The sequence below is a fragment of the Schistocerca serialis genome, chromosome 1 (genome assembly GCF_023864345.2).
Source record: "Schistocerca serialis cubense isolate TAMUIC-IGC-003099 chromosome 1, iqSchSeri2.2, whole genome shotgun sequence".
NCBI lineage: Eukaryota > Metazoa > Arthropoda > Insecta > Orthoptera > Acrididae > Schistocerca > Schistocerca serialis.
This window is the reverse complement of record NC_064638.1, coordinates 712,712,634-712,736,757: the sequence shown is the minus strand read 5'-3', so window position 1 is coordinate 712,736,757 and position 24,124 is coordinate 712,712,634. Positions and strand designations below refer to the sequence as shown.

Sequence of the window (24,124 nt, the reverse complement as noted above, 5' to 3'; positions counted from 1 at the left end):
GTACGGAAGCCTCAGAACGCAACTCCTAGTCGCGCTTGTCCGGTCTTATAAAGGTAAACACAGCTATCATCAAGCTGTTGTTTATACTGACATAACTAGTTTATCGTAGACCGATTAAGGAATCGCAACTATGACACTGTTTTTAATTAAAATAAGGATTTAATTTATCCGAAAAGGCAGTCTACTGAATAACAAAATATTGTATAAGATCTGAATGTTTCTATATGTACAATTATTGATATTTTTGCTTTATGAAGATGATTTTTTGAATCAATAATATAAGACATTTATTAAGTTCATTGCTTCGATGAAACACGTTTCATAATAATATATATGAATAAATGAACTGAATGAAATCTTAAAACCAAATTCGTAAAATTGTTTTTAATAACATGAATTTCAAAGGCGAAATGGAGAAACTTGATTTAAAGGAAAGAAAAATTTTAAGAAAAATCGTAGTACCAAAATTTCAAGACAATAAGATTATATACATCAAAAATGAATCTCTCTACAAGAAAATTAGAAAACTTTCAGATACTATGCGAAAAAGAAGGATAAAATTTTAGGTTCATCTTCTCAGAATGAATTGCACAGATTAACAAAACAATCTTTGACTTTTTCCGTAACCGCAAAACGAAACCCAGCTGGATTAAAGAAACTGAGAAAGACCTAGTGGAATTAAAGAATTCAGAAAATTCACTTATCGATCGAACAGCTAAATTAATTGCTAAAGATGTAAACACAAGGTTCCAAGACAAATCTACACAAAAGTCCAAACCCTTCAGCTCTGAAGAAGAGAGGAAAAGAAGATCAGAAAGAATGAAGAAATACTGGGCCCTAAGAAAAGAACAACCCACAAAGACATGATTGATCCAGCGTACCCCAAAGAGGGTAAAACGAAAGAAGAAAAAGGACTATAATTTGTTGAAATATATGTCATTAAAAATGCATTATACATAACACTAAACTTCCTTTACGTTCACAGGTACGAAACTTATTTTGTGTAGACCATAAATAATTCCAAGCAAATTGACAGAATGTAATTTTGAAGTTATGTTCATTAGGGTTTTATCTTACTTAGAACAAAAGTAAATCTTTATTTTTTGTGTTTTTTAAAGCTCACATTGTTTAATTTGAGTTATGTGCACGTCTTTCCCAGACCGTCTAGCAGTTAAAGAAAACTGTCTGATACCAGTATGAAAAACAAGGAGTGAAAAAGGAAATCGAAAGGCAAAAACAAGCTGGCCCGTTAAAAAAGCTGTATCGAGACTTGTACCAAAAGGAGCGATGACTCTGAGACTCCAACACCATGTACGGTTGTAAAAGAAAATACGGAATCACAAAGGATTATAGCGATAAACAGATGTACTAATTTCCAAAATCAGTTGGAACTGGCGACACTCTGACTCCATCGTCGTCAGAGGAAGTCACTGAGAAAACACCACCACCGTGACACCCACAGAAAGCGTTCTACGAACTTCAAATACTAATCCAGCATTGCGGCCAAGAATTTTAACATGTGTCGAAATAAGTTTTTTAGTAAGACATAGTTCACATAAACCATTACATAATTGCAATTTTTCTTCCAATGACAACAGTACACCTTTTATAAGCAATAGATAGCAAGTTTTACGGTACGGTACTCCACAAAACGCGTTTACGTTTTTGTCACAAAATTTTCGGCTGTGTTGTTAGTTCTCTTTCAAAGGATGGTTTTAAAAGTTGGAATCACGTCGACGAAAACTTTAAAAGACCATGAGATTTTCAAAAATTATATTCAGGCCCAAAAATCATGGCTAGAAATGATGAAAAAGTTAAAGTGTTGTAAGACTAGTACAGATATGGACACTCAAAGAATTATTAACGCTGAAACAAATCGATAGAACGTGGTGCTTCTAAGAATCGTAGCAATTACTAAAATACTTGGTAAAAATGGTCTGGCTTTTCAGGACACACGCGAAACGTTGTTATACTGTAGTAACGATACTTTTTTAAAAATAATTGAGTTGCTATCTGAATTTGGTCCCACTATGGGAGAGCACGTCCGTAGATTTCTAAGGAAAGAAGAGACTAAAGCTCACTATCTCATGACAAATATACAAAACTAGATAATAGAATTGGTACATCAAACTGTAAGATTTCATATTATTGATGAAATAAAACAAATTCAAATATCTTTCCAAAATTTTAGACTGCACTCGTGACAGTAGTAAGGTAGAGTAGATGACTCTTGCAGTTAAATACAGTATCGCTCAAAAGTATTTTGTAGAGGCAATACATTCGGAAAAAAAATTCTTCGGGAGAAAGCTTAAATGAAAGAACTTAATTATCAAATCTTTATAATGTGCATTCTATTTTCTTAGATAGATTTTACAATTTTTGCATCAATGATAAAACACAAATGAACAAATTACATAGGCTCAAAAGTATTTTGTCAGAACTAAATTGAAGATAAACAATAATGAAATCTTACCCATGTTGTTCTTGGCTTAACACTTGGTAGCATAACCGTTTTCGTGTATTGCAGCAGCACACCTGGACTGCATACCATTCGCGAGTTTGGCCAGTAGCGGCTGAGGGAGCTTATTCCATTGCTCACACAAACCTTTGTGGAAACACTCCTTGGTGGCGCAGTTTTGTTGACGAAGACGTCTATTCAGATCACCGAAATATGTTCTATGGTTTAAGTCTGGAGTTTGGTTTAGCCATTGGAGTACCTTTACTTTGTGCCGCGTCAGAACTGTCTTCACATGGCCAGAACTGTGCTTCGGACCATTGTCATGCTGGAATTGCTGGTTACGAGGCATATTTCATTTTCCGTGAACTATCATGTGGTCTGTTAATATTTCACGATACCTCAGACCATTCATTACGCCATGAATTTCGACAACAGGACTTACACCACTTCGTGAGAAACAACCCCACACCATGATACTTCCTCCTCCGTGCTTCATGGTGGGTACTTTGTACTTTCTGTCATTCCTCTTGTTTTTCACCGTCTAACGTACTGTACCCTTCGGAGGAGAAGAGATTAAACTTGTTTCAGAGGTCCATGAAGCGTACCTCTTAGCAAACTGTAGTATGGCCTTCCTACTTTTCGCACTCATCTTAGGTTTTCGAGAAGGCCGCCGTCACTCAAACCTGTAGCTGTTAGGCAACGTTTAACATTCGAAATATGGAAAATCACCCCGTGTTTTACCTGTAGATCACTACGTACTACCGGGGCTGATTTTTTGGAATCACCCATTGATTGCCTTCGGATGATCCTATCTTCCTTTTGGGTGATTATTCTGGGTCGATCACTTCGTGCATTGTTATTTATCGTCTTCCTTCTTTCCTGAAGAAGGGTCCAGATTCTCACAAGCTGTTGTGAGATGACTAAACACCTTCGCAAGGAAGGATTGAGGTTTACCTTGAATCAGTGTTGTTGAGATAGCTTGTGTACAGTATACTAAATATTCATTATTTTACGCATTGCTACAAGTAAATAAAAATATTAGAATTACATTTGCTTTACTTAGTTAAGTTCGTTCCAGTCTTTCTGTTCTACAAAATAAGTATGATCTACGTGGAAACACTGTTCACGACTAAAGTCCGTGCTTACCTGCATTCACCACGGGGAAGTCAAACAGTCTTCTGTCCGATCAACCGGTTTGTTTTGATTCTGCATGTAGATAAACACACATACCAACCTACTAGTTTAACTACAAAATACTTTTGAGCGATACTACGAATTTCAATAAATAAATTTGAGGTTGATGTTGAGATTAAAATTAGTGAAAGCATTTTATGCTTCTCACCGCTCGAAATATCCATAGGAAAACAAATATCGGATATTATAATTGAAGAACTAAACGACCAATAGCGGCGTCAGTGAAGCAGGGGTGCAATCTAAAATTAAACAATATAATTCCTGAGCATTCTATGCTCCATGTAGTAGCCACTCCCTCAATCCTGTTAGTGATGCGAAAAAAGCAACCTTGGAAGCCACTGATTTCTTCAACATTGTCCAAAAAATATTTTTTTTTTTTTTCGGCATCTATTTTTCGATGGGCAATACTTTTACAATATGTTCAAAGTTAGCTCTGAAACCACTGAGTAACACTAGATGTAAGGACACGATAGACCCTTTAAAAGTATTGAGTTTCCAGTTGGGAGATGTATACGACACCTTGCTAAGCATTTACGAAAACCAAAAAGTAAAGAGAATGAGATTTTCACTCTGCAGCGGAGTGTGCGCAGATATGCAACTCCCTGGCTGATTAAAACTGTGTGCCCGACCGAGACTCCAACTCGGGACCTTTGCCTTCGCAGGCAAGTGCTCTACCACCTGAGCTACCGAAGCACGACTGACGCCCGGTCCTCACAGCTTTACTTTGGAAGGTAGGAGACGAGATACTGGCAGAAGTAAAGCTGTGAGGACCGGGCGTGAGTCGTGCTTCGGTAACTCAGATGGTAGAGCACTTGCCCGCAAGAGGCAAAGGTCCCGAGTTCGAGTTTCGGTCGGGCACACAGTTTTAAACTGCCAGGAAGTTTCAAGAAGTAAATAGTTTAAGAAGACAGGAGCACTTGGGTTTATTAAGTTGTATTAAAATGTTTAAGTTTTTGTCTTCATTAATTATTTTCCATAAAATACTAAATTCCAGTACTTCAAGAAGCAAGCTAAAATGTAAATGTCGTGTGACCAGGGCCTCCCGTCGGGTTGATCGTTCGCCGGATGCAAGTCTTTCGATTTGACGCCACTTCGGCGACAAGATTTTGGTCTAGCATTTGCACTTGATCTGTTACAGAATTACAAAACATTTTTTACAAATCTTCTACCGGATTCGTCCTTCGATGAAACTATTATTGATGCAAAAGCACTTACTACCGAAATTGATGTGGAAGCTAATTTTGGAGCAGCAATTACACGAAACCGGCTTAGAAGAATAAAAAGGGGCTTCTCATACGAAGCATGAGATTTACCCATTAAGATCCAAAAGAGCAATATAAATTCCGGTTTTTTATTTTATAATTGATCAAGCACTGAATACACTTGATCCTAGATTTGAACAACTTAGTAATGACATTAATTTTTATATAACATACAATATATGAATTAAACACGACACCCAAAGAAATGATACTAAGTACCGTAAAATTTAGAACATATTGTAACCTATGGTGATCCTGTTTACATAAATGGAGTAGAATTAGCATGGGAAATTTCAGCATTATCTGGATTTTGGTCAAAAAGAAAGCCTGAGCAATGTATTGAACTTAATTATAAGATAAATTTTGCCCAAATATTACTATTGCTTTAAGAATATTGCTAAAATATCAATAACTGTAACTAGTAGCAGAAGCAGTTTCTCTTAGTTAAAAGTAATAAAGAACTTTTTACATTTGACTACTACACAAAATCGCCTTAATGGTTTGGCCATTTTAGAAATTGTCCATGAAATTACTGGTCAAGTAAATTTGAAAGATGTGTTAAGAAGTTTGCAGAACTGAAAGTAAGGGAAAAAAAATTGTGATTTTAGTGTAGTTGATGTTGTCTTGTTTTATTTTCAAAATAATAGCAGTTAAAAATCTAAAAAATTCATGTGGATAACAATTTGTGGCTAGTTGCAGATATTTCCTAATTAATTTCTACTGTTTAGTATTACTTATTAGTATTAACTAATGTTGTATGTTTCTTCTAAAGATATACTTCTATTAAAATTTAAATAAAACTATTTGTTTGTGTTCTGTTTGGCCCATTGAAGACGTGCAAACATGTGTGCCCCTGTTAGCAATGTACGTTTGCTAGGTATCAGACTGCAAATGACCACTACACGCTGTTCCCAGCGCATTGTTCACTCGGAAGATGATCGCGATGGACCTACATTCACTGACTTCTGCAGTTCCTTGCAGGTTTGAAACCGATGGTGATTGACAAAGCAAAGTCTCATTTCCAGTCCCTGTCGGTTAGGATTTTTTTACTAGCATTGTCCTCAAGTAATTTTACATGTCTGTGAGTGGTTCACCACTCCTTGTAGGCACGTTGGCAGTCTCGATGATGCATCAACATATAGGTTACTTTAGTCGCGACGTGATCATGGGCACATACAAGCACTATAGCTCCTTTCTACCATTTTGTCACGTCTCACCATCTTACCGTGCTGATTCCATGCAACAGACTATCACATAAAACCACTCTATGGCCATGATTTTCGTCGGTGGTGGAGGATCACTTGACCGACTGCTACCAGTCCTACATTGTCTATAGCGCTATATTTTGATCGATGAGATTTCCACACTACATAGGATGTGAACATATAATATCCATATGGATTATCAAAGTGGATTCTCACCGTGATGATATTTTCCACCAACTATCAATTTAACTGACTACAAGTCCCTTCGCCGAGAGGGAGGCATCCCTTGATTGTTTAGTGGCTTTGCAATATAATCATTCACTGAAAGATGACTTTGATGGAGCACTAGACCCGACACGATGCCAGTTACCAAGTGGATGATGCTCCAATGAGGGTGTCATTTTGCGGTCTCTTACAGAGCAGAAGCTGCTCTTGCAGGGTGGCCACTTACCAAACATAATCGACTTGTTATTCTCGAGGATTTTTCGGTGACCTTACGTTACTACTCCTCCTAATACGTACAATTGATATGAAATGCGAAGAAAATTCCGCCATCATTGTGGTAAAATTGGAAAAGTACTACTGTAATGGGAATAACTCTTCTTTGTGAGACAGTCTTCGCTTGGTGGTCAGTTGCGAAACAAAGATCCCCAGTGATAAGCAGACCGTACTTGGTCTCCACTTACTGTTGCTGTAGCAGATCTTGAAAACGACGCCCATTTACAGAGAATAAAGGGTCGCAATTGGAAGGATTTCTACGGTGCTCAGCTGCCGAGAGGAAGGTAGCACTGTTGGTGGGGTGGACCGCTTACCGACAGAAAGGTGTCCCTGTTGACGGGGTAGACCTTGCCGGCGGTGAGCTGCAGTGGCCTCTGGGCTCTGCACATGACGATCCGCAGCGCGCTGGTCACTCGCCGACCCACGCCCACCCAGGCGCAGCTGTACGCAGCAAGCGACACGGACAGGCCCTGTAGGCACCATGTGTCTCATATATAGAATGAACCAGAAGTTACACGATCCTAAATTCCAAAATTCAAATCTCTATTAATGCAGTTATAATGTATACATTCGCAGTATAGAGGGTGTTTCACAAAACATGTTACACACTTCTAGATGCTGTAGAGAGGACTTGGCAGATCAGGTTTTACATAGGAACCTATGTCAGGAACAGCCATCCAACGACGCTACAAATCGTAAAAGTTAATACGCGCCGCCGCCAGTAAATGTATGTGTATACAGGATGGTTCCGTGATGGGCCGGCCGCGGTGGCCGAGCGGTTCTAGGCGCTTCAGCCCGGAACCGCGTGACCTCTACGGTCGCAGGTTCGAATCCAGCCTCGGTCATGGATGTATGTGATGCCCTTAGGTTAGTTAGATTTAAGTAGTTCTAAGTTCTAGGGGGCTCATGACCTCAGCAGTTAAGTCCCGTAGTGCTCAGAGCCATTTGAACCATTCCGTGACGATGTTACAAACTTTCAAGGGTGATGGAGATGGATAAATGTATCAGTTTGAGGTAAGGGTCCTGTCCCGAAACGAACGAGTCGAAAGTTGTAAGAGAAAACCGTTCTGATACCTCTGGCCGTGGAAAAAATGTACTGGTACTGTTGTTGCTAAGATTTTAGGGTAGGCAACTTCGAGAGGTGTTGTATGGACCAAGAAAAGAAAAAAAATGTTTAGTGAACATGGGCTCTAAAATGCACATCTAAGAAACTATAAGCAGTTGATCAACAGAGGAGATGTGTTTCACACCAGCGAAGGTGAAAAAGTGCCATCTCAGAAAGTTGCATACCCTACATTCTTAGCAACAACAGTACCGGTGCGCGTATTCCACTGTCAGAGGTATCAGAATCATTTTCGCTTATAACTTTCGACTTGGAACCAATACCTCAGATTGATTCGTTTATTCTTGAAAGTTTGTAACATCATCACGAAATCACCCTGTATATACATAGATTTACAGGCGCCGGCGCTTATAACTTTGACGATCTGTAGCGTTATTGGATCACGTTTCGGACATGGTTCCTATGTAAAACCTGATCTACTAAGTCCCCTCTACAACCTCAAGAAGTGTGTAACATGAATTGTGAAACACTCTGTATATTTTCTCATAACATATGTTGAAAATGACCTCCGTGTGGTGTAACACAAGCTACAATATATTTTTTCATGTTAGCTGCTGCTTTTTTGGATAGTGCTGCACTATGCTGACTATTTCGTCTTTGATGTTCTGTTTCAGTTGTTCCAATGTGTGATGATTGTCATTATTGACGTTATCCTTCAGATATCCCCGTAGAAAAAATCGGGAGACATGAATCTAAGGATGTAGTCGGCCACAGACACGTGAAATAATGAGTCCACCAAAGGACTCAAGTAACGTTATCACGGTGCTATTCGCTGTGTGTGCTGCTACACCATCTTACTGCAGCCATCAGCGTTGCTCATCAGTCCCTAACAATGCTACGAATTGTTTGATGATGTCCTGCTAACGTCCAGCTATTATAATATCCGAAAAAAAAGGGCCTGCAATTCTTTTTCATGAAATTGCACACCAAACGCCGCCTTCTGTGAATGTAATGGGGTCTCATGGAAAACGTAAGGGTTTCCTGAACTCCAATATCTGTCATTTTAGATGTTAGACACTTCATGAGAGTCAGAAACATAACGCAACACCTGAAAACTGTTACGAATAAAACGCGAAATCCACTTAGCTGACACAGTTTTCGTATCGACTTTCATTGTGAACGTAGCTGAAACGCGCACATCATTTCCAATGAGGCATCACTTAACACCGAAGGTCCGCCAGAACTTTCACAATTATTCACACTACCAGTTTTTTTGGAACGGACGACTTCGCATGAAATCATTGATTTTCTAGACACGCTTGTTTGACGAAGAGCTACACTAGAGTTTTCCTGACATTTTAAGGAAGACTGCGATTTGAAGCAACTTTCAAGAAATGACACACGTTGAACCTGGGAAAAACACATGTCAGTTTGCACACAACTAACTCAGTACTGACATCAAAAGGGTGTGCTGTGTGTGCTGTTACACCATCTTCCTGCAGCCATCAGTGTTGTGTATCATGTATTTTGCGTCTCCCTCAAGGTCATCCGTTGCCAATGTAAGCATTCCTGCTGGTAACGTGGTGTGTCAGCAGTGTCAAAGTTTGTCAAGAATGTCTTCTGCCGCTCATCGCAATGCGAACTGGCGTTTTCGATCGCGAAATGTGTGGCAATCAACGCTCCAGGGAAAGTGGTGGTTTCATTGAGGCCTTTTATGCCACCCCATTGAGGCCTTTTCGTACCGATACTGAACGGCAGTGTGAAATGTTTTCCTCGGCCACTCACAAGAAAACCGTGTGATTTCAAAGCTGGGAGCCGCGGTCCTGACCTCTATGGCACAGGAGCCGAAGAAAAGGTTGAAATGTGGGTAACAGGAGTGTCACGAACTTCCGATCGTGTGATACGTCCAAGGTGGCACTGGGCAGAATTTTGGTGAAATTTGGTGCAAATATGAAAGCATTAACCCACCTTACAGCTCACACGGACTTCTGAGCTGTGGCCTTTCTTTCACATATGTCGACACCTTGCCGTTGAAGAATCGTTGAGTCCGAGATTGACGTCGCATGGCGCTATGCTTTTGCACCATTACAGCGGAAGGTTGTACGCACCTTTGAGCCAAATTTCAAACTCAAGTGTAGCCACGTTTAGAAATTAAGATATTTCGAAAAAGTGATTCTCTAATTCTGTTGAGCAGTGTAGTTTGAATTCTAAAGAAAGTTTTTTAAAAATGGCTTTAAAGGGTCTATTACGAAAATTCGAAAACTGTGGCAATTCCATTTGTTTGCTAATATATTCGTATAACTACCATTAATGAAACATTATTACTTACTGCTTCCATTATATCATGTCCACACCAGCAATAGACGAATATCTGTAGAGCCGGGATTGGAAGGAACATGGCGCATTTTATCACCCCACTGCCTTCGGGATTCTGAAAGGACACAAGGCAATTCGATAACTGATACCAGCAATAGCAGCCTAAAACTACTTTTCGAACACAATAGCGCTGTAGGTAAAGTTTGACCACCAAAATTCTGAGATAGTTTTCATGTGGAATGTTCCATTTTATTTCGAAATAACTCACTGTTCTTGTCACTAGATACCTTTGCTGTATGTCAAGATATCGATCAAAAACACAAGGTGATGTCAATGAAGTGAACCTGAAGTAAAGATTGTCACTTTGTGATATTGCTCCATTTGATTAAAGGATTCTCCTCCAGTTAGACAGCCATAGTTACCTTTCTCTTAGCACTTTAAGTATAGGAGTTGGTAATACAAATTATTGTGTACTGAATGGTCCTTTCAGTTAATGCTAGTGTTGTAAAATATCCTGACAATTATTTATAATCATTTAGCTATTCTTATTTGTTAAACCAAGGTCTATGAATAACCGTTTTCACTTTACCCGACCTCTTGCATTGTCTTGGAGAATAAATAAATTATGTTTGTTCATACGACTTTTTTAAATCGTGTTTACGCATATGATGTGCATAAAAAATAGAACATTCCTTCAGCGTAGATTTAACCTTAAAATACACAAAATTATTTTCTTTCCTGTATTTTCTCCTTATCATGAGCAATTCGTAACAAGATATTGTCTCTCCAAGGCAGGCAGTCTGCTTTTCGATTTCGCGAATGCTTGTTTCAGTAAGGCTGATATGATTACGGTTAAACCGCAACCACATCCAGATTCCTTACTGTTGAAAAGTGATGGTAAGGATAAAAGACAACGTGATTCAGAGAGGAAAACAGATTTTAGAGCAGGATATAAATTCAAATTTCTTTCAAGAGCAGTAATCAGTGCCAATCATCTTGTACTGCTGTAACCTAGCAACTGACGGGTAACTGACATTTACAAAATCACAGAACTTTTTGAGTCTTTCTCGTAGGGGCCTAAAATATGAAAATACTTGTAAACTTTATGTTGATATCAAATGGCAGCTTTCCATGGGCTGTTTCCAAACTGTAGATAATATATACCATGCAACCCACACCTATAAGATACACTGAAGAGCCAAAGAAACTGGTACACCTGCCTAATGTCGCGTATGGCCCCCGCGAGCACGCAGAAGTGCCGTAACACGACGTGGCATAGACTCAACTAATGTGTCAAATAGTGCTGGAGGGAACTGTCACCATGAATCCTGCAGGGCTGTCCATAAAGCCGTATAAGTACGAGGGGGTGGAGATATCTTCTGAATAGCACGTTGCAAGGCATTAAAGATATGCTCAACAAACTTCATGTCTGGGGAGTCTGGTGGCCAGCGGAAGTGTTTAAACTCAGAAGAGTGTTCCTGGAGCCCCTCTGTAGCAATTCTGGACCTGAGAGATGTAGCATTGTCCTGCTCGAATTACCCAAGTCCATCGAAATGCACAACGGACATGAATGGATACAGGTGATCAGACAGAATGCTTATATACGTGTCACCTGACAGAGTTGTATCTAGACGTATCACGGGTCGCATATCACACCAATTGCACGCGCGCGACACCATTACAGAGCGTTCACCAGCTTGAACAGTCGCCTGCTGACATGCAGGGTCCACAGATTCATAAGGTTGTCTCCATACCTCTACACGTCCATCCGCTCAATACAGTTTGAAAAGAGACCCGTCCGACCAGACACGATGTTTCCAGTCATCAACCGTTCAAAGTCGGTGTTGACGGGCCCAGGCGAGGCTTAAAGCCTTGTGTCGTGAACTCATCAAGGGTACACGAGTGTACCTTCGGCTCCGAAAGCCCATGTCGATGATGTTCCGTCGAATGGTTCTCACATTGACTCTCGTCGATGGCCGGGTATTGAAATCTGCAGCAGTTGGTGGAAGGGTTGCACTTTCGTCACGTTGAACGATTCTCTTAATTCGTCGCTGATCCCGTTGTTGCAGGATCTTTTTTCGGCCGCAGCGATGTCGGAGATTTGGCGTTTTGCCGGATTCCTGATATTCACGGTACACTAGTGAAATGGTCGTACAGAAAAATACCCACTTCATTGCTACTCGGAGATGCTGTGTCCCATCGCTCTATTGCGCCGATTATAACACCATGTTCAAACTCACTTAAATCTTGATAACCTGCCACTGTAGCAGCAGCAACCAATCTAACAACTGCGCCAGACACTTGTTGTCTTATATAGGCGTTGCCGACTGCAGCGCAGTATTCTGCCTGTTTGGAAGATCAAGGTCTTCATAAAGAAGTTGTTTGCTCCAAGGAGTTAATGTATTATTAACAATGGCTTCAGCTTTGATTCGTTTACAGCTGAACTTCACATCATAAAGTTTTATGTGTCATTTGTTGTACAATCCATGGAACTGTAGCTATGACTACGACAAACAGTGTGGTATGCCAAAGTTCCCTCAGCTGCAGCCAATATAACCTTTTCATTTCCTTGAATTTCACAAATTACGCTTTTACTATTCACCAAATCTATCCTGATATATATTAAAGCTCATAACTGTAACATGTGTGGTTCTCACTACATAGAACCGACCTTAATGAAAAGTCTTGTAGCAGTTAAGGTGAGGTACCAGATTAACCTTCAACGACAGTATTGTATCTTTCGTTGTTTAACTAACATAAAAGTTCTGTGATTCTGAATATTATGGATCTGGTTTCATGATAGCCCTTTAGTTTCATGATAGCCTTTAATAATGCATGTTTTAACTCTGTAAAGATATGTTTCATAGAAACAACGTAAGCAGAATTTCTTAGGATGTATGAAACATACTTACCCAATGTCTTTCTTTCTTTTGGTGAAAAAGCCATTTATTTTAGAACTTGCTGCAACAGCAGCTGAAGAAGCCATCATATGTTTCTTTGCCATGCTGAATAATATCAGAGTTCACACCATGTGCAATCGAAAAAGTGGCATTGCAAAAAGTTGGAAGAAAAGGTGTATTTGTGTTTAGGCATAATAACTTAGTTCAATCACCTGCCATCACTAGACTAAACAAATTTCATCTGTCTTCATTAGTAGGGGACAACCTATGTGTCACCCCACTCTTCATTGTTGCCAGATTTATTCAATATGGCGGCGATGATGTCATCCAATATGGCGGCATGTAGACTTGGCAACATCGCATGACGTCATCCAAGATGGCGGCTTTTGGTGGGAGAATAGTCCAATTGTGCTATGTCCACTAACCTAACATCAAGAAAAAATGGCGGGAAGTTTGAATTTTGGCGGGAAAATAGTCCAATTGTGCTACATCCACTAACCTAAGCCTCCAGAAGGAAAAATGGTGGGAAGTTTGAATTCCAACACGATAATGCATGCAAAAACCGTACTTGTCTTTGTTATTATTGATTATCATTTATTAACATTCATTATCATTCATTGTGATTTATTATCATTTATTGTTATTTATTATCATTTATTATTATTGACCTGCCTCCACTACAAAATTCCCTCCAAATTCAAATTCCAACACGATAATGGCTGAAGAGCCTTACTTTTATTTATTATTATTCATTATTATTTACTAACATTCATTATCAATCATTGTCATTTATTATCATTCATTATCATTTATTATCATTAATTACCATTTATTATTATAGGGCTACCTCCACTAGAAAATTGCCCCAAATTCAAATTCCAACACGATATTGTCTCGAACACTGTACTTCTATTTATTATTATCGTTTATTATTTATTCAATATGTCCGATTTTCTCAGTGAGAAAGCCACTTGCCTTACATCCATAACAAAAATCTATCACAAGTTCAAATCCCAACACCATAATTGATCACATGTACGAGCTTTCTCTGTCACTTACCTTTTTTCACTGGTAGCCTATCATAATCGTGTCAAATAATAAACTGCACTTATAGTAACATAAGTCACGTCCTTTGATTTTGCAGCAGGGGAAGGGTCTGAAGACTTTATTTCAAGCAGAACGGTCATCACTTGTTCTCCAACACAGTCAGCACACACATCTTTGATATTGCAGTGCAGTCACCATGACATCTGTACTCCAACTGAATTAGTTCAAACCCTGCCACCTCCTGGCCAGCGCACGGAGATACTGCCTACGCATGTCACGTGAGGCAGCCGGCCACTAGCGCGGGGAGCGAGCCCAGCGATTGCTCCCACGTCGTGAACATGTTTTCTCTGGACATGCTGGAACTTGCAGAGTTTGACGTCACAGCGGCCCCTTGTATGCTCACAAAGTGTATTCGTCGCCTCCGCACGCTTCCCGCCAAAATTGTCTGCCTCGGAGCTGAATCACACAACGGTCGACCGTTCGCTGCCACACTTTTGGCGCCACGTTCAAACCTGTCGATGCCAACCGCTCACCATCCACCACGTGTCCCTGTGCGAGCGAGAACGCAGTGCTACACTTTTGGCGGCAAATTTTGCTCGACAGTGGAATCCGCTATGACTATATAACAGCACTTTTATACCACACTAGAACGCCCGCTAGTTGACTCGCTCTCACACGCGCGTAATAAGTGTACAATCGCTGCGCCACCGCCCCGCTTATGTCACACACCCTCCATACACACAACGGATATAGCCTTCTGTAAATAACTGGAAAATGACTCTTTATTTCAGACATTACAGTCATGCAGGTGTGTCCCAGCTGACACAGCAAAACTCCAGAGCGCAGCTGACGTACACGCGGCCAGCTAAGCCCGCTCTATCGGCAGCTCCCTGGCCGGCTGATATCAAGCGACCAGTGGTGTCCGCACACCCCCTTGGCCAGTGCGCGAGGTTGGCGGCGAGCGGTGCCTCAGGCTCCAGCCACAAACGGTCAGCCGCATTTGCCTCAGAGTCCGACTACATAAACATCTTTCCGCATCCACGAGTCCTTAACGCTGGACAGGATGGAAACTGTCGACCGCGTGCCGGACAAAGGATACGTTTGGCGCCAGAGTTTGACCGACAGTGGAATCCACCATGACCGTATAACAGCGCGTTTGCTCGTCACGAGAACGCTCGCTAATTCACTCTCACCAACCTGCTATATTAAATAATTGAATTTACAATTTCATATACGTATGCAAACGTGTTCAACTCCCTAATTTCAACTACTTTTCGAGGACCACACCGCCACCTCCTCCTCCTAGGAACCAGCGCCAAGTTTGAAATCTGCCAGTAAACAAAGCCCACTTGCACTTCTGCCACCAACCTCAGAAAATTGTTTCAAACTAAGCCACTAGCACTCAACCTCTTCCTACACGTTTCTGGTAAATGGACTCACCCTGCACTAGGTCCATTGATGGAGGAACGAATTTACTTTGTTTAGGAATGGAGTATATGTATCACAAAGACATGTCCCACATCATACAGACCTGCAAAACACTCCTACATAACTCATTTATAATGTTCTAGACACACACTTGCTAATTGTAAACAGTTAAAAATAACTCATAGCATAACTTACAGACATGCGAACTGCTCGTAAATAATGTAAAACATTTACCTCCAAATAGTTAAACAACTGCTAATTTTCGGAAATAATTTCAGTGCATAGGCTGATGGAAGGAGGAATGAGTGCACTTTATTTATTTGTGATATATCTTTTTGAAACGTTTACTACTCATAGGTTTAGATATGTAAGCCTGACATAAGGCAGTTTCTGAACTCCAGTAGTGCACTACATTTGGCAACACAACCACACCCATCAAGATATTCATTCCAATGCAGACCTCTAACTCCTCTACAGATAAATTTGTCCAGTTATTTGTCTACTCACTCACATTGTGACGAGATTGCCGTTATTGCGCAAAAACAGCTCAGACTGCGCTGTGCTGCTCGGAGAAGTAAGGAAGGGCTGCACTCTATTTATTTGGAGCTCTTTTATTTAGTTGTGGAGTATATTTGTCACAACACACCTGCACTGATCCGACTGTGGTCACCTGACACAGGCCACAAACACGTAAACAACTCCTAATTTCACCACACAATAGCAAACAGCTCTTAAATAATGCAGTACACAATATCAGCAGACGAGCTCTATACTCTTAAACTCTCCAAATAAAGCACCGCACAGTGCACAGACATGCTCGCAAAATAGTGCAACAGACGCGCCCAAACACCACCAGCTGCCAAACCGACCAAAAGTCTCTGCTCGGCCTCTATTGTCAGAATAGCTCATAGCTTGTTGACACACTCGATTAACGAGGAAGGGAAAATATTTACTACTCGCATGCAACCGAGATGGTGACGGAAAATCAGTCACTCTGATCTGTGCTGCAGGCGCGTGTTATCATTTAGAACACTCTATTTATTTTTTTCGAACAACTTATTTAACCATACAGTATATCTATCACGCTATCACAAAACACCAATACCAGATGTGCCGTGGGCCATGTTGCACAGCCCACAGACACGCACCCAATCATAATTTCGTACACACTATAGCGAACTAAATAATACATCACACAGATGTGTAGGTACGCTCAGTACTCGTAAACTATCCTAATAGCGCATAGCAGAGCCTGCAGATCCGCTCGCAAAATAACTCAGCAGATGTGCGTAGGTACCCCCACTCTGCACCCTGCTCACAGGATCGTGAAGTCACCCATCTGTCTGATCTCAGACCTCTCACAGCCCCTGCTCGGCTTCCGCAAGCGTGAACTGGCGCAGTCAATGCGCTCGTCAGCGGTCAAAGCACACACATACGTCTGTCCAGGACCACGATCCCGAGCCGCGACCACCGAACACGGGTGCAAGTCAACTTTATATCAACGTAGCATAATTCCAAAACACAGCCTCCATACGCTAGACACATCATAGCAGTACATGTCTTTACCTCCTATGACACTGTAGCACACTGCGCATTGCTCCTCACACGACATTACACCGCCCTTTAACTAAACATAACTACACATCCCTGCTCTCGCCTCGTCGCGTGACCAGCCATCTAAAAACCTTCTCAATATCATTCTTTCTTTACAACATTTTTTTAAAAATAAGATCTAATTTACACCTCCCACCGCACCTAACCTCACACCTGTCCTACCATCAACATACGCAAACGTCCTCAACCCTATCTTGACACTCATATATCACCCCATAAACCATGCCCATCAATCAATTTACCATTCTCATCCCCTCTTTTAGAATTACAAACGTAGCCTCTATCTAAACACCAATCAACTCATCTTTCTCGCACTTTCAACAGTAAAATTAATTTTACACACACCCAGAAATACCAAACCCAAACAAAGAGTCTAACTTTTATACAGAGCATCAAGCACATACGACATTCACACCAATATTCAAAGCCTGGTCCATATTTACCACCTCTACCTTCAATTAAATATTATTACCATTGCCGCAACATTCTGCCAGCGCTCGATTTGTACCTATTTTTCCGCTCACTAGCGGTCGAATATCACTATCTATAGATTGCATTAATTTCCACATAAAAAAATTCTGCCCCCCCCCCCCCCCCCGCCCCCGTTAGAGACTCCTACATCCGAACACATAGCATCGTTCAACTATCACTTGCTCTTATCTAATAACTCATCCATCAGGTCTGGGGGCTACGTCATCCCTTTCTTTCTTTCTTTCCCTTTTTCAGCAGCAGACAGCTATTTTTTTTACAGTGGTAGCTAAACTGCGCCATCAACTTAAAGTCACCATTCGCGAAACGTATCTTCAAATACGTAAACACACTTACTCAATTACACAGCGGTCCTGCTGAGGACATGACCTTCAATATTACAGTTCTTCTTAATCCAATAACCACAGAAACAAGTACTAAATGCTCAAACTAATCCCATAGCGCCTTATAAAGCGAGTGTCCGAGCGCCGGCGGCGGCATGTCAAAGCCAGCAAACCCGACGTCATTCACCCATCGCTCACAATTTCCACTCGCATATATAAAACCATATTCACTCCTGCCAAAACTCACTTAATAATAAAAAAGCATTCTCACTTTCTAAGCATAGATGAGTATACATTTATCTTCACCCATCTGATCTCTGCAATTTAAGTCAGAGAAAGACATATCTATTACCTTCTGCAACCTGTCTATAAACAGAACGATCTCAGTTACTACAACAGGACCTTGTTTTGACCATTCGCTGGAAATGCGCGCAATGCTGTACGCCTCAAACTAGGTACAAGTACAACAGATCCTCAACACCCTATCATCTTTATCCTCTACGATCAAACAGTGAAAAAGTCACGAAGGCACCAATGCGATCCACCTCCAGCGCGGACAAACGAAATTCACAATACTCCCCCCGAATAACTCAGAGTGCAACCATCCAAGAATTCCTAACAGCTCGCCAAATCCATAACCTCAAACTACAGATGCCTATATGAACAAAATCATATTAAATATACACACACATTGCAGAGACCCCTTTAAAGTTTATCACCCATACTCTAAGCGAATGAGAAGCTGCCTCTGGCCCTTGTTCACACGGTGTTTTCTAACACACTTTTGCACACTGCCGAGCATTTCGTCTTTCTGCCGCGACTTCAAAGTCACTGTCTGATTCTAAACAGACATTAACACAGACTGATGCATGGCCTCTCAAAGGAAACTATACCTCACACCTTATAAATCATATTCTTACAGTCGATAGCATAACATTGAATGAATTTAAATAAAGGACAGCCACAACACAAGGAAAATAGAAGAGCCTGCTGGCGTTGTAGCGACTTCCCTCGAAAGTGATTGACCACCTCTACATTTAAACTGATATGTCGCAGTGACCGAATAGTTTATAACTTTGCATTCCATTTCTAGTGATTGGTCATTTTTGTACACAAGTACAGGATCACCGTTATCGGTGCTAGCAATCCTGGAAGTTGTGGTCCATCAACCAAAATTTCTCCCCCAACTCAATCAAGCGTTGTCAGTCAATCATTATCTCGTACCCAATGCACAGATGTGCACCACCGATCTACTGTAATATTATCCATCACAGCTGATATCGTGAAAAATTTTACAGTAAGTCCAACACTGGCCAATCATGTGACAACTTGTTTTCTTAATTTCAGTATCGTAGCTAAACCATACATTCTCTACTTTGCAAGTATCATTGCGACCATTCATAGACGATTGCCCAGCACGTCCATTCACACTTAATTCTCGAACACATAAAGATGATCGAATTATACCAGACAACGCTATACATATTTCTAAGACCTCGCGCACAGTACTCGATCAATCTCTCTGCGTATAGCGGTCACAGAGCTATCTAGTCCTCTTACGTTAAAAGACCATCCTCACCTCGGCATTGACCTACCTACCCCGCAACATCGCTACCCAATTATTCCTCAACCGAGCAGACGAATACAGCTACACTCCACCTCTATTGACTGAATAGAGCTTTCCTAGTCCTAACCCATCCAAGTGCACCACATTTCTCGAAATCTAAGCAAGTCTTGGAGCTTAGCACACCATATCGATCTATAGTAACAGATCTCAAAGTGTCTTAATTTAATAGCGTACAGTTAAGAAGAACAAGAACGGACCGATATTTATACACAACGTAGTTCGATAGATTTTTAAGAAAAACATCCAATTTATCATGTGTAAATTATTGTTCTAGTGTCCATGATCGGTGCAACGAAGGTTCCGGTAGGAGAGAGAGAGAGGGAGAGAGAGAGAGACCATAAAGACACACCCCTAAAACTAGAACGTTCAGCACTTAAAAACGGGCAATAACCTTAGATCGCTTACTTTTCCGTCCTGTCAGACATACATCCTTCTCCCCGTTAATCTTACGCTGAGCTATCTCTACCCCAATCGTAAAATTTTCCTTGCTATGATGCGAGCCCAATATAGCCCTGCGGACACGTCTAGTGCCCAATGATCACACGAGATCACGAGTCAGAAATAATACTACTACTCCATCAGGTCTATATAAAAAGTGATAGTTATTAGCAGCCGGTACATCCTACAAGCAAACAGATACGTATAACAGCAGCGTCCAACATGTGAAAATTACAAGTCATCCCGTCACCGATTCTGTAAACACCCGTCTGTCGGGTAAGTGTGTACACAATGATTACAGCCCCTCATAAATACCCACAGCTAACTTAGTTATGACGCTAAAGTCTCGATTTTACACCAAGCATGCGACAGGGTGGGGATCGCATAAATCAAAGTGCGTTTAGAGGAATGTGTCAACTTTCATCACACATGAGATGGAAGTCCTCTGATGACCGACGGGTTCACCGTTAACGATCGCAAGTAGACAGCGCCTTAAACCACATACCGAGCACGTAGCCGCATACGACTAGAACGCTGGCTATATCACGTGACTAAAGCAACTAAATAGAATAATGGAAAAAAAATCTACCTTCACCAGCTCGTCCTTCTCTAGAATAAATGAGTCAACGTTTGAATCGTACCTAGTTGCAGCTCTGTCTCAATCGATCATCCCGTACACTCTCTGTTATTTAACACAGATGTGAGTAAGTTTATACGTGAATGATTCTCTGTCCTCCTGAAAAGCATCAAATACAGTATTCAACTCGCGTGTATCACTGCTACCTCGGTAGACATACACTATAATACGAACTCAACGAGAAAAAATTGATTGCCTTCCTTATTGGGCTCGCTTCGACGTCATCGTTTTCCTGCATTCCTCTTGTTGCCGCATACTTGACTCCATGTACAAATTCCCCCCTGCGAACCAGAAGATAAGCAAGTACGTTCTCATTTTTACCGCATTTCGGTGTATATTAGGTTAGTTTATATCTATGCGCTAATCAGTTTTCGTATTTCTTTCGATTTTATGTCAGATCCATCCATGCGACCGTGACATTAGTTATCGTTCTGTGTTCTAAAATTATCTCTAAATGTAACCAAGGCGTATCCAGTCACCTCCACATTCGGAGTGCGCTAGCTCTGTTTTCTGTATCTCTATGTACAGTACATTTCGTCTTTCATATACATATGGAAACGTGTTCATCTCCCTAATTTCAACTACTTTTCGAGGACCAGACCGCCACCTTCTCCTCCTAGGAACCAGCGCCAAGTTTGAAATCTGCCAGTAAACAAAGCTCACTTGTGCTTCTGCCACCAACCTAAGAAAATTGTTTCAAACTAAGCCACTAGCACTCAACCTCTTCCTACTCGTTTCTGGTAAATGGACTCACCCTGCACTAGGTCCATGGATGGAGGAACGAATTTACTTTATTTGGGAATGGAGTATATGTATCACACAGACATGTCCCACATCATACAGACCTGAAAAACACTCCCACATAACTCATTTATAATGTTCTAGACACACACTTGCTAATTGTAAACAGTTAAAAATAACTCATAGCACAGCCTACAGACATGCGAACTGCTCGTAAATAATGCAAAACATTTACCTCCAAATAGTTAAACAACTGCTAATTTTCGGAAATAATTTCAGTGCATAAGCTGATGGAAGGAGGAACGAGTGTACTTTATTTATATGTGATATATCTTTTTGAAACGTTTACTTCTCATAGGTTTCGATATGTAAGCCTGACATAAGGCAGTTTCTGAACTCCAGTAGTGCACTACACTTGGCAACACAACCACATCCATCAAGATATTCATTCCAAACCAGACCTCTAACTCCTCTACAGATAAATTTGTCCAGTTATTTATCTACTCACTCACATTCTGACCAGATTGCCGTTATTGCGCAAAAACAGCTCAGACTGCGCTGTGCTGCTCGGGGAAGTAAGGAAGGGCTGCACTCTATTTATTTGGAGCCCTTTTATTTAGTTGTGGAGTACATTTGTCACAAAACACCCGCACTGATCCGACTGTGGTCATCTGACACAAGCCACAAACACGTAAACAACTCCTAATTTCACCACACAATAGCAAACAGTTCTTAAATAACGCAGTACACAATATCAGCAGACGAGCTCTGTACTCTTAAAATCTCCAAATAAAGCACTGCACAGTGCACAGACATGATAGCAAAATAGTGCAATAGACGCGCCCAAACACCACCAGCTGCCAAACTGACCAAAAGTCTCAGCTCGGCCTCCCCCAAACATGACCTCAACACAGTCACATTCGCACCTATCACCGGAGAAATTGATATCGCCTATGCGCCTTAGATTACGCTCCGAGGCAGGCTGCGTGCGCGTGCGGTCGGCGGGGAAAGGGGTTCCAGAGTCTCCAGCCAACTTCAGCTTCTGAGCACTCGTGGCAGCCGACACATGTGAAAGCTGCATTGTTCTTCTCATGTATACCGCCGACGTCACAGGTCTGGACCTGCCTTCACGTTTATTGTCAGAATAGCTGATAGCTCGTTGACACACTCGATTAACGCGGCCGGGAAAACATTTACTACTCGCATGCAACCGAGATGATGACGGAAAATCAATCACTCTGATCTGCGCTGCAGGCACGTGTAATCATTTAGAACACTCTATTTATTTTTTTCGAACAACTTATTTAACCATACAGTATATCTATCACGCTATCACAAAACACCAATCCCAGATGTGCCCTGGGCCATGTTGCACAGCCCACAGACACGCACCCAATCATAATTTCGTACACACTATAGCAAACTAAATAATACATCACACAGATGTGTAGATACGCTCAGTACTCGTAAACTATTCTAATAACGCATAGCAGAGCCTGCAGATCCGCTCGCAAAATAACTCAGCGGATGTGCGTAGGTACCCCCCCTCTGCACCCTGCCTACAGGATCGTGAAGTCATCCATCCGTCTGATTTCAGACCTCGCACAGCCCCTGCTCGGCTTCCGCAAGTGTGAGTTGGTACGGTCAACGTGCTCGTCAGAAGTCAAAGCACACACATACGTCCTTCCAGGACCGCGATCCCGAGCCGCAACCGCCGAACGCGGGTGCAAGTCAACTTTATATCAACGTAGCATACTTACAAAACGCAGCCTCCATACGCTAGACACATCATAGCAGTACATGTCTTTACCTCCTATGACACTGTAGCACACTGCGCATTGATCCTCACACGACATTATACTGCCCTTTAACTAAACATAACTACACATCCCTGCTCTCGCCTCGTCGCGTGACCAGCCATCTAAAAACCTTCTCAATATCATTCTTTCTTTACAACATTTTTTAAAAAAATAAGATCTAATTTACACCTCCCACCGCACCTAACCTCACACCTGTCCCACCATCAACATACGCAAACGTCCTCAACCCTATCTTGACACTCATATATCACCCCATAAACCATGCCCATCAATCAATTTACCATTCTCATCCCCTCTTTTAGAATTACAAACGTAGCCTCTATCTAAACACCAATCAACTCATCTTTCTCGCACTTTCAACAGTAAAATTAATTTTACACACACCCAGAAATACCAAACCCAAACAAAGAGTCTAACTTTTATACAGAGCATCAAGCACATACGACATTCACACCAATATTCAAAGCCTGGTCCATATTTACCACCTCTACCTTCAATTAAATATTATTACCATTGCCGCAACATTCTGCCAGCGCTCGATTTGTACCTATTTTTCCGCTCACTAGCGGTCGAATATCACTATCTATAGATTGCATTAATTTCCACATAAAAAAAAATCTCGCCCCCCCCCCCCCCCCCCTCCGCTTAGAGACTCCTACATCCGAACACATAGCATTGTTCAACTCACTTGCTCTTATCTAATAACTCATCTATCAGGTCTGGGGGCTAGGTCATCCCTTTCTTTCTTTCTTTCCCTTTTTCAGCAGCAGACAGCTCGCATATATAAAACCATATTCACTCCTGCCAAAACTCACTTAATAATAAAAAAGCATTCTCACTATCTAAGCATAGATGAGTATGCATTTATCTTCACCCATCTGATCTCTGCAATTTAAGTCAGAGAAAGACATATCTATTACCGTCTGCAACCTGTCTATAAACAGAACGATCTCAGTTACTACAACAGGACCTTGTTTTGACCATTCGCTGGAAATGCGCGCAATGCTGTACGCCTCAAACTAGGTACAAGTACAACAGATCCTCAACACCCTATCATCTTTATC

General features: G+C 41.3%; 1 protein-coding gene across 1 annotated transcript in view; it reads right to left on the bottom strand.

Moving 5' to 3' along the window:
• Positions 1 to 24,124, bottom strand: part of LOC126458104 (odorant receptor Or2-like) — an 87,629-nt gene that overhangs the window by 21,064 nt on the left and 42,441 nt on the right. Inside the window, exons 4-5 of the mRNA XM_050094933.1 lie at positions 10,010 to 10,111; positions 6,932 to 7,087 (exon numbers count right to left, since the gene is read on the bottom strand). Of these exons, the coding sequence (XP_049950890.1) occupies positions 6,932 to 7,087; positions 10,010 to 10,111 (258 nt within the window). The remainder of the gene's footprint in view (positions 1 to 6,931; positions 7,088 to 10,009; positions 10,112 to 24,124) is intronic.